The sequence below is a fragment of the Anguilla rostrata genome, chromosome 15 (genome assembly GCF_018555375.3).
Source record: "Anguilla rostrata isolate EN2019 chromosome 15, ASM1855537v3, whole genome shotgun sequence".
In the NCBI taxonomy this organism is placed as follows: domain Eukaryota; kingdom Metazoa; phylum Chordata; class Actinopteri; order Anguilliformes; family Anguillidae; genus Anguilla; species Anguilla rostrata.
Window position 1 is genome coordinate 27,943,976 of NC_057947.1, and position 15,907 is coordinate 27,959,882.

The 15,907-nt window shown below is 48.8% G+C and overlaps 1 protein-coding gene across 1 annotated transcript in view; it reads left to right on the forward strand.

Moving 5' to 3' along the window:
• The first annotated feature begins 139 nt into the window (after positions 1-139).
• Positions 140-15,907, forward strand: part of gas6 (growth arrest-specific 6) — a 21,065-nt gene continuing 5,297 nt past the window's right edge. Inside the window, exons 1-11 of the mRNA XM_064310905.1 lie at positions 140-631; positions 979-1,139; positions 6,112-6,136; positions 6,326-6,388; positions 8,850-8,972; positions 11,688-11,807; positions 12,154-12,279; positions 13,191-13,312; positions 14,020-14,138; positions 14,407-14,596; positions 15,203-15,367. Of these exons, the coding sequence (XP_064166975.1) occupies positions 553-631; positions 979-1,139; positions 6,112-6,136; positions 6,326-6,388; positions 8,850-8,972; positions 11,688-11,807; positions 12,154-12,279; positions 13,191-13,312; positions 14,020-14,138; positions 14,407-14,596; positions 15,203-15,367 (1,293 nt within the window). The 5' untranslated portion in view covers positions 140-552. The remainder of the gene's footprint in view (positions 632-978; positions 1,140-6,111; positions 6,137-6,325; positions 6,389-8,849; positions 8,973-11,687; positions 11,808-12,153; positions 12,280-13,190; positions 13,313-14,019; positions 14,139-14,406; positions 14,597-15,202; positions 15,368-15,907) is intronic.

A 15,907-nucleotide genomic window follows, 5' to 3' on the forward strand; every position in this document is an offset into this window, starting at 1 on the left:
ACAGTATATCATTATGAATATATTTTGTCTTCATGTCAGTATGACAAATTAGGTCGATAACCTTTTCTGATCTCAACAAGTTCAAAAGGCAATCTGTCCCTACGTCATTCTAAGCAGTTTTACGAGACCTGTACAGTAGGGCGGTGCCACAAAGTACAGTCACACTGGATGCAATAGGCTATGTCACCTTACTTAACGTCATTTTTCCGAAGGGGAAAAATAATCCAGACTGGATGAATATGTCTGTGGCGTCTATGGGCTGAGTTTATTCTTCACCTGGCTGCAAACTCACCTCGCTTTGAAGCCCGCATTGTGCTGGGTAATCTCCTCGCACGCGAGAAAGATGAGGGGAAACTAGGAGGGGACGGTGCCGCAGTGTTTGTTGTGGGATGTAGCTGGTTAGCCTGTTAGTCTGAAAAAAGCGCTGGAGCTGAATGTAGCGGAATACACCCCCGCTGGGTAGTGAATGTTCTCACTGTCTCTACGACTACGATTTGGCTGCTACGTTCAGCTGAAAGAGGAAAACTTTCCTGATCTGGCGCAGGAATAAACATGCCGCTGCCCCAGCCTCGGTTTGTGTCGGGATCTTTGTTGGTGCTGCTCCTGCTCCTGGTCTCCTGCTCATCTCAGAGTATGTACAAGTTATTAAATGTTAGTTTTCTTGATTAGGTTTAGTTTCCTATGTGTTTAGAGCATCAATGGTGCTATACATTGTTAGCTCGATTGCTGGCTAATAGTTAGCTTGCTCAGTTAATAAATGAAGACGAGCGAGAAAGCTAATCATTGCAATGCACTGGTTCTCATTCACCCAAAATCACATTTTCCCGGAATGCAAAAAAAAAAGCCTAGTTCGTTTTTCATCCCCGCATAAGTGAGGACGGTGAGTATGGAAATAAAGAACTGAAAAGAAACAGCGACCTCGCTAGTATAACGTTACTCCCACTCCTCTCAGATTGCTTTTGTGTGTTTATTTCGTAGTCTCGTTGTCTCGGAAAGAGGCTAATCGGTTCTTGAAGATACACAAGCGAGGCTATCAAGTTTTTGAAGAAACGAAACAAGGGCATTTGGAGCGAGAATGTGTTGAAGAGAGATGTTCAAAAGAGGAAGCTAGGGAAGTGTTTGAGAACGACCCCGAAACCGTGAGTACATCCTTGACATGACTACTGACCCTCCTGCTACAAGCTGGCTAATAATTATGTGCTGTATTAAATCTGTCCACTCTAATAAATCGGACGAGTGGCATCACACTCAACATAGCTTCTAGCTGCAGCCCTAATGATCAACATTGTCTCTTTGAGGCTTATGTGTGCGCTGTTACATCGGTCTTTTATTGGCATTGCCTGCTGTGATTCCCGCTCAGTGACCTTCTGCGCGAACTGATGTCTGTCATGGAGATTTAATGATCCCGCCCCGTCTCGTTCTTATGCCCTAGTAAATTCATTACACAGGGGAGCAACTGCATTAAGCGAGGCCATTGTTCTTGCATGTGCAGATAAAAGACATTTGTATACATTAAACAGCATGTTTCCGATAAGGAGCATGGCTGTTTCTAATTACAGAGCCACGAGACCACACATCTGCAGCTCTCGTTCTCGCACGATACGCGGGCCAGCTTGTGTTTTCGTAAAAAGGCTGTGCAGAATGATTGTGCAACTGATGTTGATTTGTGCGCCTTCCCTTAAACCTGAGCCTCTCTGCCTGAACTTCCTCTGCAGCTGTCCCGGAGGTCATTGGTGTAAAATCAAACTGCTGTGTGTGTGTGTGTGCGTGTGTGTGTCTGAGTAGGGGGGTGTGGGGGGGTGTCTGTTTGCGAGAGAGAAAGAGTCCGAGATAGTGACTGAGTACAGATTGAACAGTGGGAGTAGAGGTACTTCTGTGCTGACTATGAACTTCAGTTTCTGCGGTGGACGCCGGACTCAAATAATTTCACCGATATTGAAGAATTCGAACTGACCATTAGAAGCACCTGGTGCGCATATATTCATATTTACAGTTCTGAGATAAATGTGCTGTGTCAGTGTCATATGTTGGTACGTATGGAATGTTCCAAAGAGTTTTGCATGCAGGGGAATGCAGCATTTGTGTGTCAGTGTATGTGCTGTGGGTGCAAATGCAGTGTCTTAGTTTGTGTCATGTTTCAGTGCTGTTGGTGGAAAACGATGCGTTGGCTACTGCCCTGACTACGGTGATACGCAGAATGGACAGGGTGACCTTAGCAGGTTCCGCTGCTCCGTGAAACTGTCATCTCATCCTCACGAGGCACGGAAGCTGGGACGGGCCCAGAGATTCGCTGTGTCACCCAAACACCTGGCCGATCTCTCACTCACCCCTCCCCGCCCCCCTCTCACCCTTCTGCCCTTCACCCTTCCGAACCCGCGTTCCGGTGTCCGCAGACCAAAGAGCCCGTGGGCTCTGTCATCGAAGCGCTTGCCTCGATGCTGCCGGGATTCGTGCTGGCTCAAATCCCCGCCGTAGAAGGCTGTGTCCAGCACGCCATGGCGACCCCCCGGGGGAATCTGTGACGCCTGATTATGCGAATGCCTGTCTTCCGTGTTCGTTTTGAGTGTGTGTTCGCCGCGGCCGCTTATGGTAAGAGGATGATTGGAGTGGAGCCGCCCGCGCCATGGCAGTGACTGAGGGGATTGGAATGTGCTTTTAATCACAGATAAATTCCACTCAGCTTCTGTTAAATCTGATGCCTGCGTGTAAACCCATGCGAATGTAAGGTCAGCCCCAGTGTCCTGCCGTGTGTGTGTTTGTGTGAGAGAGAGAGAGAGAGCCAGAGAAAGTGAGAGCTTTATGGGGTGAGGCAGGCCACTGCACACACTGTGTGTGGTCAGGTTGTGGTCACATTTATTTGATGCGATGAGGAAGGTGAGGTTAGCCGCTCCACACTCTCCTGCACTGCAGTGCATTGTGGGTCTCTTTGTGGCGGCTCTCTGTCTCAGTTTTCCGATTCAGATTCTTATCTCTGGAATACTGGGCCTGAGAGAAGTCAGGTTATCCAGGGAAAAAGGCCCTGGTCTGGCTGGCAAGCCGGAATCGCCTCTCGTTTTGTTGGAGTTTGATTCTGTTCGACACTCAGGAATTATTAATTGCATTAGCTCACATCTGACTGCAGGGCAGAGGAGTCTGCAGTCACTGCAGAAGAAGTTGCTCGTAGCTCGGCAACCAGCAGGCACTGCAGAGGGGAAAGTTGCTGCCACCGTGGAGACACTGCAGAGGAAAAGTTGCTGCAGCCTGCAGACACTGCAGAGGAAAAGTTGCTGCAGACACTGCAGAGGAAGAGTTGCTGCAGGCTGCAGACACTGCAGAGGAAGAGTTGCTGCAGCCTGCAGACACTGCAGAGGGAAGAGTTGCTACTAGATGACTAATCTGCTGACACTGCAGAGGGAAAGTTGTGTTTTCCCACATTCCAGTAAATTGCTGATGTCATGGATAAATTGACAGCTTAAAGGGAAGATTTTGGAAGATATACAGACAGGAATATTTCATAGGGAACTCTGTGTTGCAGCAGTCCAGTACACATTGCAGGCTGCCTGGATCGTGGCTCAGCCTTGTCTTCAGTAGAGGGTCAGTAGTGAGAAAGGGCACATTAGGGAGGAGAGTAAATATTGTGGTTCAGCACTCCCCAGTAATGCCCACAGTTCACTGTACCCTCTCTTATTGTACCTCTGGGGCCTTCATTGCCTCTCTTATTATGGAGGGTTTACTGTTCATAAGATGCATGACCAGGCCTTGACTTGTTGACATAAATGGTTGGCAAGGAGGAGTGCATGGCAGAAGATTAAAATGCCTGACAATTTTATTGCATCTATTTTTAGGTATGCGTCTATTTTTGGGTGCACTATTCGTTCTGACTTAAAATTGGAGGGCATTTTAATCTTTTTGCCGTGCATGCCTACTTGGGTACCACTTATGTCAACCCCTGTGCATGACCCTTGATGTGTTAAACTCCTTTTTCTCTGTCTCTGATATAGTTTATTTTATTTATCCTTTATCGATCCAGCAGAGAGCCCCACAGATATTGGCGTCTCTTCTTCAAAGCAGACGTAGTTAGCATGCACCAATATGGATACACAAGCACACTTAAGACATTAATAAGTGACAGTGATGCAGTAAGACGGCGATGTTAAAACAGATCCTTAAGCTTTCGGCTGCCATGCAGGGACGCAGCTACGCTCTTCAGTTACTGTTGCAGAAATGGGACAGAGCTTAGGGCATAACGTTTCCTACTGACGCTGTGCTACTCCTACGTATCTGCGGAAAGAACGAGGTGTATCTTCTGTGTGTGTAGAAGGCACACACTCTCATAACCCCCCCGCCCCACAAGCATACACACACAATACACACACCCTTAGAACCACCCCCCCCCCACACACACACCATATACACACACACACACCACACACATGCACACACACCCGAATACCCCCGCGCCCCACACACACACACACACACACCATACACACCCTCACAACCCCCCCACCCCACCCCCGCCGACACACATACCCTCTGTCTCTCTCCCACACTGAGATTTGAGTCTGCTCTATGCTGATGGGTCAGCACTTTGATTTGTCATGTGCCTGGGGACAAAGGATAGGCAGAACCTTGATCCATGTATAAATACTGCTGTACAAAACCAGGCAGTATTGATGCCTTTGATCTTTGTCTCTTGGCAACAGTCGAATCATGAGTAGAGCAACGGCTTCTTTCTATGGTTGGGAATTTATTATCTGTGCATTGTATGATAATGTGTTATAATGGGGCAGCAGGTATAATGGTTGGGGAATTGGGCTTGTTACTCAAAGGTTGTGGTTTCCGGTACTTAATGTGAATTGATTCAGTAAAATATCCAGTCACCCTGCTGAATGGCAAAATGTAAGGTCATGTATTATGAAGACTGAGCTCCTATTGGCTCAGGCAGTCACCCACTGTCCTGCTGGTACCTTGCTTTTCATCGTAAACAGGCCGCTCTCCCATTGTGACGTTTCTTTGTCTGACTCGATGGTGGGAGGACATTGTGGGAATTTATTGCGGCTGTTTTATTGGAGAGGTCACGACTGGGGCACATAGGGCAGCCCTCCAGCTGGCATCAGCCAGCAGGACTGAACGCACCGAAAAGCCTCGGCCCAGCGCTGTCCTTCAGTACTAGCCAAGCTCCCTGCAGAGCTAGCAGCAGTAGAACACAGCCTTTAAATCCTATTGAATAGTAGGTTTTTTGGAATGTTTTTTTATTATTATTATTATTTTTTTAGAATTCCAAGTCAGTGTTCTAGAACTCCTCTGCTTTCAGTTACCAGTAGTGATTGTGACATCAGCGTTAGAATGTGTGAACATTCTAATCACGTATTTGTGATGTCACGCCTTCAGGGGTTAAAGTGAGCGTGCTTTGAAAGCAGCACTTTTAAAGCGAGCGGACTCGCTGTGGATTCACTCCCAGGCAGAGCCTTTCGCTGAGCGTGTGAGAGGGTTTTGTGGAAAAACTGAGGAGAGGAAAAGGCTCCTTGTTTGCCGAACCGTTCTGGTTGGCGGTGCTTGTTCCACTCCTCACAGCCTTTCTAAGACATCCTCATTATTTCTGCCCCCATTCTAACGTTCGCTTATTCATGTCGCTTCCAGAAAACCCTAATTAATTTGACTTCAATTCTCTTGCTCACCCTGGTTAAATTTACTTACCCTTTAGCAAACCTTCACTCAATTGACCTCAGACACACTCATTAAATGCATTTCCCTTCTCTGACCCTCATCTAGTACCTCCTTTCCCACAAGCCCTTGATCGCTATGGCAATTACAAGCATTTGCAATTCCTGTCAGTTTCTCTGTGCATAAACCCTTTTTCCATAATGCTCAGTTTTACTTATGCCTGTAGTTCTCTTCTCCTATTGATGCACAAACAGACTGCAGTATCCCCGGTACATTAACCAATGGTAGCAAAGACTGGCGCTCACTGCAGTGCAGTGTTTGAATGAGTAATATGTTTTTTGGTATTAGAGTGATTCACTACCACTGATGTCAGCGTTGTGCAAATGAGGGTCACACTACCATAGATGTCAGTCAGTGCCATGGATTTTAACTGTTTTCTTCATTCTTTTCTTTTCTTCCCTGCAGGAATACTTTTATCCTAAGTATTTAGGTGAGTATGCATTTGCGCTTTTTATCTTGACACATTCTGCAGTGAACACAGTATATCCGCAGTCTACGTGTGTTCAGTGAGTCTCAGAGAGCTTCAGGGGAGCCTCAGCTGGTGCAGCGTTGGGGGGTTTAAGGCTATGATTGGTTGACAGGGGGTTTCCCCGCCCTCTTATTCTCTTCCTGGTGCCAGCATGCGTGGCGCAGTTTGGAGACTCCGAGAAGAAGAGACAAGACCTGATCACATGTGTTCACAGTGAGTGTCTTCCCTCCCTCTCGCTCTCTCTCTCTCTCTACTCTTGTCCCATTTTCAGTCCCTCTCGCCCCTCCCCTTCTCCTCCCTGTCTTTCTTTCACTTCCTGGTCCCCTCCGTCTCTTCCTGTGCTGTTTCCTCTGCAGTGAGTTGGCTCGTGGGTTTATTAATAGCGGTGTAGGGAGAGCACTGTTCCCCACTGATCAGCACTGCAGTGCACCTCCCCTCTGCAGAGAAGCACAGGATCTTACTCTGTGACTTCAGAACTGAACACAGACAAGCTTGACCCCTGTTAGCCTGCCACTTGCTACTGCTATCTAGCCCTTGTGTTTTAATGGGTGTTAAGAGTTGTGCATCTTATATACAGTATATCAGCCTTTCCTTTTTATTTAAATGCAAAGTTTGCTTTATGATAATTCAACCTGTCGCTCATATTAACTATCAGTGACATGCACAAAAGAAAATGTGAAGAAAGGCTCATTTGGATGTGCAGACTTTAAGGTACAGCGCTAGCTACTTATTCATAGAATGTGGACACTAAATATGGAAGGGGCCTATGTTTTTCCTCAGTAGCTTTAGCATTGGCGTGTCTCCCAAGCGAAGTCTCACACGCAGGAACTTATGCCTGGTAGCCGTAACTGGGGCGCCGCGTTGACAGAATTGCGTGGCCCCCAGGATTTGAGAGCGGCCCTGCGGATTGGTGGAGGAGACCGGAGACTGATGGGAGATCGGTTGGGGCCAGTTTTACTGACGGTTCCCGGCACTGCTGAGCAGAAACAGAGCAGTGGAAAACAGAGCGAAGGCCTCTGTGGACCAGTTAGCCTGGACCTGGCATGGCGGAGGAGTACAGGGTGTGAGAGGTCCTGAGAAAGAGGGGGGGGAGAGAGAGAGACGGGGGGGGGAGAAAGAGACAGAAAGAGCGAGCGAGAGAGGAAGAAAGAGAGAGAGCAAGAACAGGAGTTGGGTGAGAAATAGAGCATCTACAGTATGTCTCGGTTCCTTGTGTTAAAATGCCCCCTGCCTTGGATAAACTCCAGGAGTCAGCTTTTTCTGTTTGGCGGGGGTGGGGAGGGGGGGAGGGGAGGGAGGGGGGGGGGGGGGCGGATGTACTGGCATTGGAGGCCTCTCGTCCCTGTCTAAAACACGCCTCTTCCTGCTCACGCCAAGCCACGAGCCGTTCATGTGCCAGCTCTAATGTGATCACACACCCGGCCTCTCTGTTTGTACGGTCGTGCGCTGAATTCACACACTTTCCTGTAAAGCGCGTGACTCACGTAACCGAAAGGAGGTCCAACCTGATCCAAACCCCAGCGAGACAGGGGGCCGTACGTGGGAGCAGCTCGGGCTGCAGAACATTCCGGATTCCAGACAAGCTGCTGCATGAGCCCGTCTACCTGATCACTATCGAGGGACTCTCAAATAGCCCCCTGCCCCCCCCCCCTCCCCCCACCATTCTTATTAATGTGTCACTTTATCCTCTGCTTCTCCCCGTTTGTTTGCTCTCTCTCTCTTCCTTCCCCATGCCCCCCCCTCCCTTTACCTCCCCCCCCTTCCCTCCCCTGTCTCTGGTTCCAAAGAGCTTCTCCCCAGCATGTCCAGGCTTGCCCAGTTAGGAAACACTAAAAATGTAACAGTGTGTGCAGAACAGTCGCTGCGCACGGTCGAACCGGAGGTTTGCGTAGAGCGGTGCAGCGAGTGGAAAGCGTCTCGCGTGTCAATGTCACACAGACGGGAGAGTGTGAAAGACCACCGCGAGCGCTGCCAGACCACCAAGACTGTTACATGTGAAGGACCACCGTGACTGCAATGCCGAGACTGTTAAATAGACAGCCCACCCTCGGCATTGTACAGAGAACGCTGACTGTGACGGGTAACCCTCATCACCATACAGAGACTGTTAACTGTGAAAGACTACCTCAGCACCACACAGAGACCTTTCACTGTGAAAGACTACCTCAGGTTCACACAGAGACCTTTCACTGTGAAAGACTATTTCAGCTTCATAGAGACCTTTCACTGTGAAAGATGACCTCAGCTTCATAGAGACCTTTAACTGTGAAGCATAGCTTCAGCAGACATCGCTGTCTGTGAAGGACACGGAGTTACCGAATGTAGGGCTCTACAGTGTTCCCATTTTGTGAGCATTTGCTCCTGAAAATTGATGTCTGCTAACAGTGAAAATGATTTAGGAGCACATCTGCTAATTGGTATGCATTGGTGTGCTCCTAAATTTGTCAACCTAGGAACACCTTGGAAAGAAATGTTAGCGTAGCGCACTGGAATGATTGTGCCACATGATGAGAAAAAGACTGCAATCAAAGTGTTGAGCGAAATATGTCGTGACTTACATTTAAATGAATTATGTATAAAGTAGGAAGCTTGTGATAAGGGGAGGAATGGAAGGACAGTTCGTTCTGTAGGAATGGGGGTGCATCGCCCTAACCCCTCTGTTCCTCTGTCCTAGACATCCCGGACCAGTGCTCCCCTTCGCCCTGCAACCCCAGGGGCATGGTGCGCTGCGAGGACAAAAAGGGCGACTTCCTGTGCCACTGTTTCACGGGCTGGAGCGGCGTCAAGTGTGAGAAAGGTACGGTCACGCCCTTAACCGCCAGACAAACCAGTCACAGTGCTCTTTAATACTGTCACACCTTAAACCGCCAGCGGTACCAGTCACAGTGCTCTTTAATACTGTCACACCTTAAACCGCCAGAGGTACCAGTCACAGTGCTCACCTGAGCAATACTGTCACACGTTTAACCGCCAGAGGTACCAGTCACAGTGCTCTTTAATACTGTCACACGTTTAACCCCTAGAGGTACCAGTCACAGTGCTCTTTAATACTGTCACACCTTTAACCGCCAGAGGTACCAGTCACAGTGCTCACCTGAGCAATACTGTCACACGTTTAACCGCCAGAGGTACCAGTCACAGTGCTCTTTAATACTGTCACACCTTAAACCGCCAGAGGTACCAGTCACAGTGCTCACCTGAGCAATACTGTCACACGTTTAACCGCCAGAGGTACCAGTCACAGTGCTCTTTAATACTGTCACACGTTTAACCCCTAGAGGTACCAGTCACAGTGCTCTTTAATACTGTCACACCTTTAACCGCCAGACAAACCAGTCACAGTGCTCTTTAATACTGTCACACCTTAAACCGCCAGAGGTACCAGTCACAGTGCTCACCTGAGCAATACTGTCACACGTTTAACACCCAGAGGTACCAGTCACAGTGCTCACCTGAGTAATACTGTCACACGTTTAACCCCCAGAGGTACCAGTCACAGTGCTCTTTAATACTGTCACACCCTTAACCGCCAGCGGTACCAGTCACAGTGCTCACCTGAGTAATACTGTCACACGTTTAACCCCCAGAGGTACCAGTCACAGTGCTCTTTAATACTGTCACACCCTTAACCGCCAGCGGTACCAGTCACAGTGCTCACCTGAGCAATACTGTCACACGTTTAACCCCTAGAGGACCCAGTCACAGTGCTCTTTAATACTGTCACACCTTTAACCGCCAGACAAACCAGTCACAGTGCTCTTTAATACTGTCACACCTTAAACCGCCAGAGGTACCAGTCACAGTGCTCACCTGAGCAATACTGTCACACGTTTAACCCCCAGAGGTACCAGTCACAGTGCTCACCTGAGTAATACTGTCACACGTTTAACCCCCAGAGGTACCAGTCACAGTGCTCTTTAATACTGTCACACCCTTAACCGCCAGCGGTACCAGTCACAGTGCTCACCTGAGCAATACTGTCACACGTTTAACCGCCAGAGGACCCAGTCACAGTGCTCTTTAATACTGTCACACCTTTAACCCCCAGAGGTACCAGTCACAGTGCTCTTTAATACTGTCACACCCTTAACCCCCAGAGGTACCAGTCACAGTGCTCTTCTAATACTGTCACATGTTTAACCCCTAGAGGTACCAGTCACAGTGCTCACCTGAGCAATACTGTCACATGTTTAACCCCCAGAGGTACCAGTCACAGTGCTCACCTGAGCAATACTGTCACACGTTTAACCCCTAGAGGTACCAGTCACAGTGCTCACCTGAGCAATACTGAGTAATATTGTCGCGCCTGTCTGGAGAAGGCCGCTTCAGGCGTAGCTTGTGCCGCGGGGAGGCGCAGACATTCCACCAGGTCGGATCGCTCCCCGCCCACGCCCTCCCTACTGCAGGCTGCAGTGGACACAGGTGTGGTCCGGATTGGAGATCTGAAACTGAAACAGTGCTTTACCTGGCTGAGCCACCCAGCGCCCCAGCCCGTGACTGGCTTGATGCACTTCAGGCCACATTCCTGCCAGAAAGACATGTCATAGCAAACATAACTCAAATTGTACAACATCCTTGCCATCCGGGAAGCTGTTAGCAGACTGGGAAAAGGTCAGCCGGAGTTCTTGAACCTTTATATCCCAAGACAGTCTCAGACAATCTAAAGATATTTGACAGTGTGATGTGAAAGTTATTGTAAGGAAGGGGGACGGAGAAGAAGTGAAAGATTTTTACACGCACGGCGTGATTATTGCGGAGTCGGCTCTAGGGTGACCTTGCTGTGGCGTCATCGAACGCCGCCGCTTGACGTCACCGTGACTGCACAAAACGCGGGACGTTGCGTGCGTCTGTAAAGCAGAGGAGCTCGTGAGGAAGACTGAGCTCTGCGGTGACTCAGGCTGTGCCGACCGAGCATGCTCAGTGATGAGACAGCTCTGCAGTGTGTGTGAGTTTTCTGCATTTACGGCGGGGCTGGGTCTGAATCCAGCCAGCGTTTCCACGGTGACTCAGCCTATAGCATTATCAAAGTCACCCTATGTGAGTGTGTCAAAGACAGCACAGATTTCTGCTCTGCTAAACCACGGAAAACAAGACAGTAATTCATCATAATTCAATCTCATAATGACAAATTTTGTTTAAATCTATAAAAAATAATTTTATCAAATTCGATCGTATGGATATTTCTATTATCCCACAGAATGAATGCTATGACAGTCAAGGGTAATATTTTAAGACAGATGCTTATCTCCTCTGCCCATAAATAAATGCCCTAATTTTCAGTATTTTTAAGGAGCAGTGTCAATATTGTTTCATCCCACAGCATGGCCTCTTTCTGAAGGTTTTATAAATGGCTGTACTGATTAATGCTCCAACCAAAACAAACTTAGATAGCACACCCATATTTGCTTGCTTCTGTCAGCCCGGGTTTCACAGCTCAACAGTGTCACTCACATGAGCCCGAGCTGGATTGGTTTGTTACGTCACGACTCGTGTGCGGTTCTCTGATTGGCAGATATAAACGAGTGCGACAAGAACAATGGCGGCTGCGAGCATGAGTGCAACAACACGGTGGGCAGCTACCGCTGTTTCTGTCGGCCTGGATACGAGCTCTTTCACCGTCACGCGTGTACAGGTAAGACTCACACGTCACCTTCCCCGCTGCCCAAACCCCTCTCATACACAGATCAGTCTATAAAAGCCCATGTATGCTCAAGCCAAGGTGCTTCTTTTAGATACACAGATGTAGTGGAAGGCCTGGCTTACATTGCATTATTTACTTAGCTGACACTTTGACCTGGAGCAAGTTACACAGCATGTTTTTAAATGTTCATTCTTACAGCTCAGGAATGAATGCCCTGCAAGGGTAAATGTCTGGGTTAAGATTTTTGAAGGGGTGCATGGTTGGGATGCTTGGGATAGTGTCATTACTGGAGGGCCCCGGATGGTGCTGGGATTTAGGACTTGTGTGTGTGTTCCAGATGTTGACGAGTGTGTGGCAGTCCCGGGAGTGTGTGGAACGGCGCGGTGCGTGAACCTCGTGGGCTCCTACCAGTGTGTGTGCGACGAGGGATACGTGTACGACAACGTGTCCAAGTCCTGTCTGGGTAAGCCCACACACACGCACACACACAACACGCACACACACACACACACACACACATACACACTCACAAACACACACACATGCACACCCATGCACACACACACGCACACACACGCACACACACACACACACACAAACACACACACACCACACACACACACACACAAACACACACACACATGCACACACACACATACACACACACAAACACACACACATGCACACACACACATACACACACTCACACACATGCACACACACACACACACACAAACACACATGCACACACACACATACACGCACACACACACAAACACACACACACATACACACACACACACACACGCGCACACACACACATACATACATACACATTCACGCACACACACACACACATGCACACACACCACACATACACACACACTCATACACACATACACACACACATGCACACACACACACACACACACACACACGCACACACACACACACACACACACACAAAAAGGCGCGCACACGCACACACAGAGTCAGATTTCTAAAGTGCATCGTCCTGCAAAAGGATAGTGCATCAGAGGACTCAGCCGTCCAAATATTTTATTTGTGTAACAAGTTAGTGCCTGCGTGTTTTTCTGGAGCAGGCAGGAATGCTGGAGCCCAATGGGGATTTTCTCACTCGGAGGAATTCACATTTCCGCAGCTGTACCTCCAGCCCGCGCGGCTAATCCTCTGGTGCTACAGACCGGGCAGGCGTTTCACATAGATCATCGCTGCGTATGAACCCAGCGTCCACCCCGACCGTTAGCCTCCCTCAGCTTGGCCCTTCAGGCACTTTGTGTTGATGTGCTCTGTGATTGGTCCCCCTGAAGGCTGAAAACGGCTGTGTTTTTTTTTTTAACCCCGTCCCTGCAGATGTGGACGAGTGTGAGGCGCAGGTGTGTGCTGAGGAGTGTGTGAACACACCTGGAAGCTTCCGCTGCTTCTGTGACGGGAGGAGGGGCATGAAGCTGGCGCCCGACTATAGGAGCTGTGAGGTAACGGGACACCCCAAAACCCAAACACAAACCATGCTGTACCCCAAAACCCAAACCTCAGACCATCTGTACCAACCTAAACCTCAGACCATTCTGTACCCAAACCCAAACACAAACCATGCTGTACCCCAAAACCCAAACCTCAGACCATTCTGTACCCCAAACCTAAACCTCAGACCATTCTGTACCCCAAAACCCAAACACAAACCATGCTGTACCCCAAAACCCAAACCTCAGACCATTCTGTACCCCAAAACCCAAACCTCAGACCATTCTGTACCCCAAAACCCAAACCTCAGACCATGCTGTACCCCAAAACCCAAACCTCAGACCATTCTGTACCCCAAACCTAAACCATTCTGTACCCCACAGCCCAAACCCCAAACCATTCTGTACCCATCCACCCAAACCCCAAACCATGCTGTACTCCAAAACCCAAACCATACTGTTTACTGTAACCAACAGCCCAAACCATGCTACACCTTGCTGTGCCCAGAGCCACAATCTCCATCTTACTCACAGGATTTAAATATGCTGCAAACTCACTGTCCCTTAAACATGCTACAATGCGTCCTGCATGTACTGTTCACCCAAAGATCACAGCACACCCTTTCATTGAACTGAGCCCTGAGTGGGTAGCAAACCCCACCTGTGTGGGCGGGGCCACTCTGACTCTCTTTCCCCTGTCTCTGTCTCTGACCCCACAGCCCATAGAGCCCAGCCAGGCTCTGAACATGAAGAGGAACTCGCACTCGCTCTACCTGGGCCGCATGTTCAGCGGCGTCCCCGTCGTCCGCCTGCGCTTCCGCAGGAAAGTCCAAACCGGGTGAGGGGGCGGAGACGGTCCCCACGACTGGGCCATCATCCGAAATTGTAGTGATCAAAAATTATTAAGAAAGAGAGTAAAAGAATCACTTCTCCAGGAGTTTTCCTCTAGCATTTTTTTGTGCTTTCTTTTAACATATCATTTAGAATTGAGCCAATGGCTGCAGCTCTGCAGATGCAAGCGTTAATGAGAGACTCGTTTCTTTTCTGAAGCGAGGCATTCCTGACTGTGCCTGGCGTCCCCTCCATGACTCTGTCCTCTCCCTCAGCTTCACTGCGGAGTTTGACCTCAGGACCTTTGACCCGGAAGGGGTCATCTTTTTTGCCGGGGGCCACCTGAACAGCTCTTGGATCGTGCTGGCAATGCATCATGGGAAGCTGGAGCTGCAGCTGAAGTACGGCCCGGTGAGCCGGGTGACCAGCAGTGGACCAGAGGTCAACGACGGCCAGTGGCACCGGGTGAGAAGCCCAGCGGCTTGCTGTGGTCATCAAAGGGGTTATCCCAACAGCAGCAAAGTAACACCAGTCTCAAACTTCATGCTATGAGAGCACCCTGAACAAAGGACCTGCCACAGAATACAACAGAAAAATCCCTTTACGTTGCAGATATAGCAATTAAGGAAGAACACTGATATTTTGTGAAAATAGAAGTGTTGCTGTACAATCTGATTGGAAGTACTGAGATTTGTTCCAGCTGCACTGATCAGGAGCTGTGGTTTGAGATACAGATGGGTGAGGTGTAAGACCTGCAGTCTATAGCACCATTATTTACTAGGTATTTTTACGTAATGCTGTCTTATGCAAGATCTGTTGTGAATTTCAAATGGGGTTGTTATGGCAGTAATTTTGCAGAATTATAGTTGCCAATAGTTACGTCTACTCGCACAAAGAAAGCAATTTTTTCTTGTAATATGTATTTTTTTTTTACTTCTGCACCAATTCCATTGTCACTATTTAAATAATGTATTTTTATTTTGGTTTTCTGAAAACTTGACTTAGTAAACAACGTTCATTTTAGTCACACTACTTCGGTGCAGCTTTTTAATGTTTTTGCTTTTCTTTCAGATCTCTGTGGAGGAGCAGGGGCGGAGCCTCGTCATTAAGATTGACAGGGAGGCGGTGATGAAGATCGCGGTGAACGGAGACCTGTTCACGCTGAAGAGGGGCATGCACGAGCTCAACCTGACCGTCGGAGGGGTCCCCTTCAGAGATGGGGGGCTGCTCAGCAAGGTGAGTGTCACTGCTGTCACAGCATTACTTGGGAACGCACTGTGCTTAAATTGCACATTCATCTCAGGATCTCAAAACGCTTTACAGCGAAGGGGAGACTCTCCTCAGCCACCACCAACACGTGTCTCCATGTTGTGCCAGAACAGTCACCTCACTGCAGCTTCAGAGGTAGAGAGGGAGAGAACTGCTTAGCCAGTACTACCGGGGAATAATTAGATGGCCTTAATTGAGTGAGTGAAAATTAGAATTTTTCCAGGACTCCAGGGAAGCACTACTTTGTTTGAAAAATTTCCATGGGAACTTCAACGACTATAGGGAGTCAGTGTAACCTGAGTGTAGCCTCTCATCCAGCGGACAGCATCTCCTACAGACCCAAGGTGTGCTGAGGTATTGGTTCTTTCTGTTCGGTCCAGAGAGAACACTGCCCCCTGCTGGTTCACTGACAGCACAAGTCTGTTTTTTTCCCAGGAAGTTTCTAATGCAGGTGCTAAACAAGTCCAACCTGAAGCTCTGCTTCAGTCATCGCCCACAACACAGGCA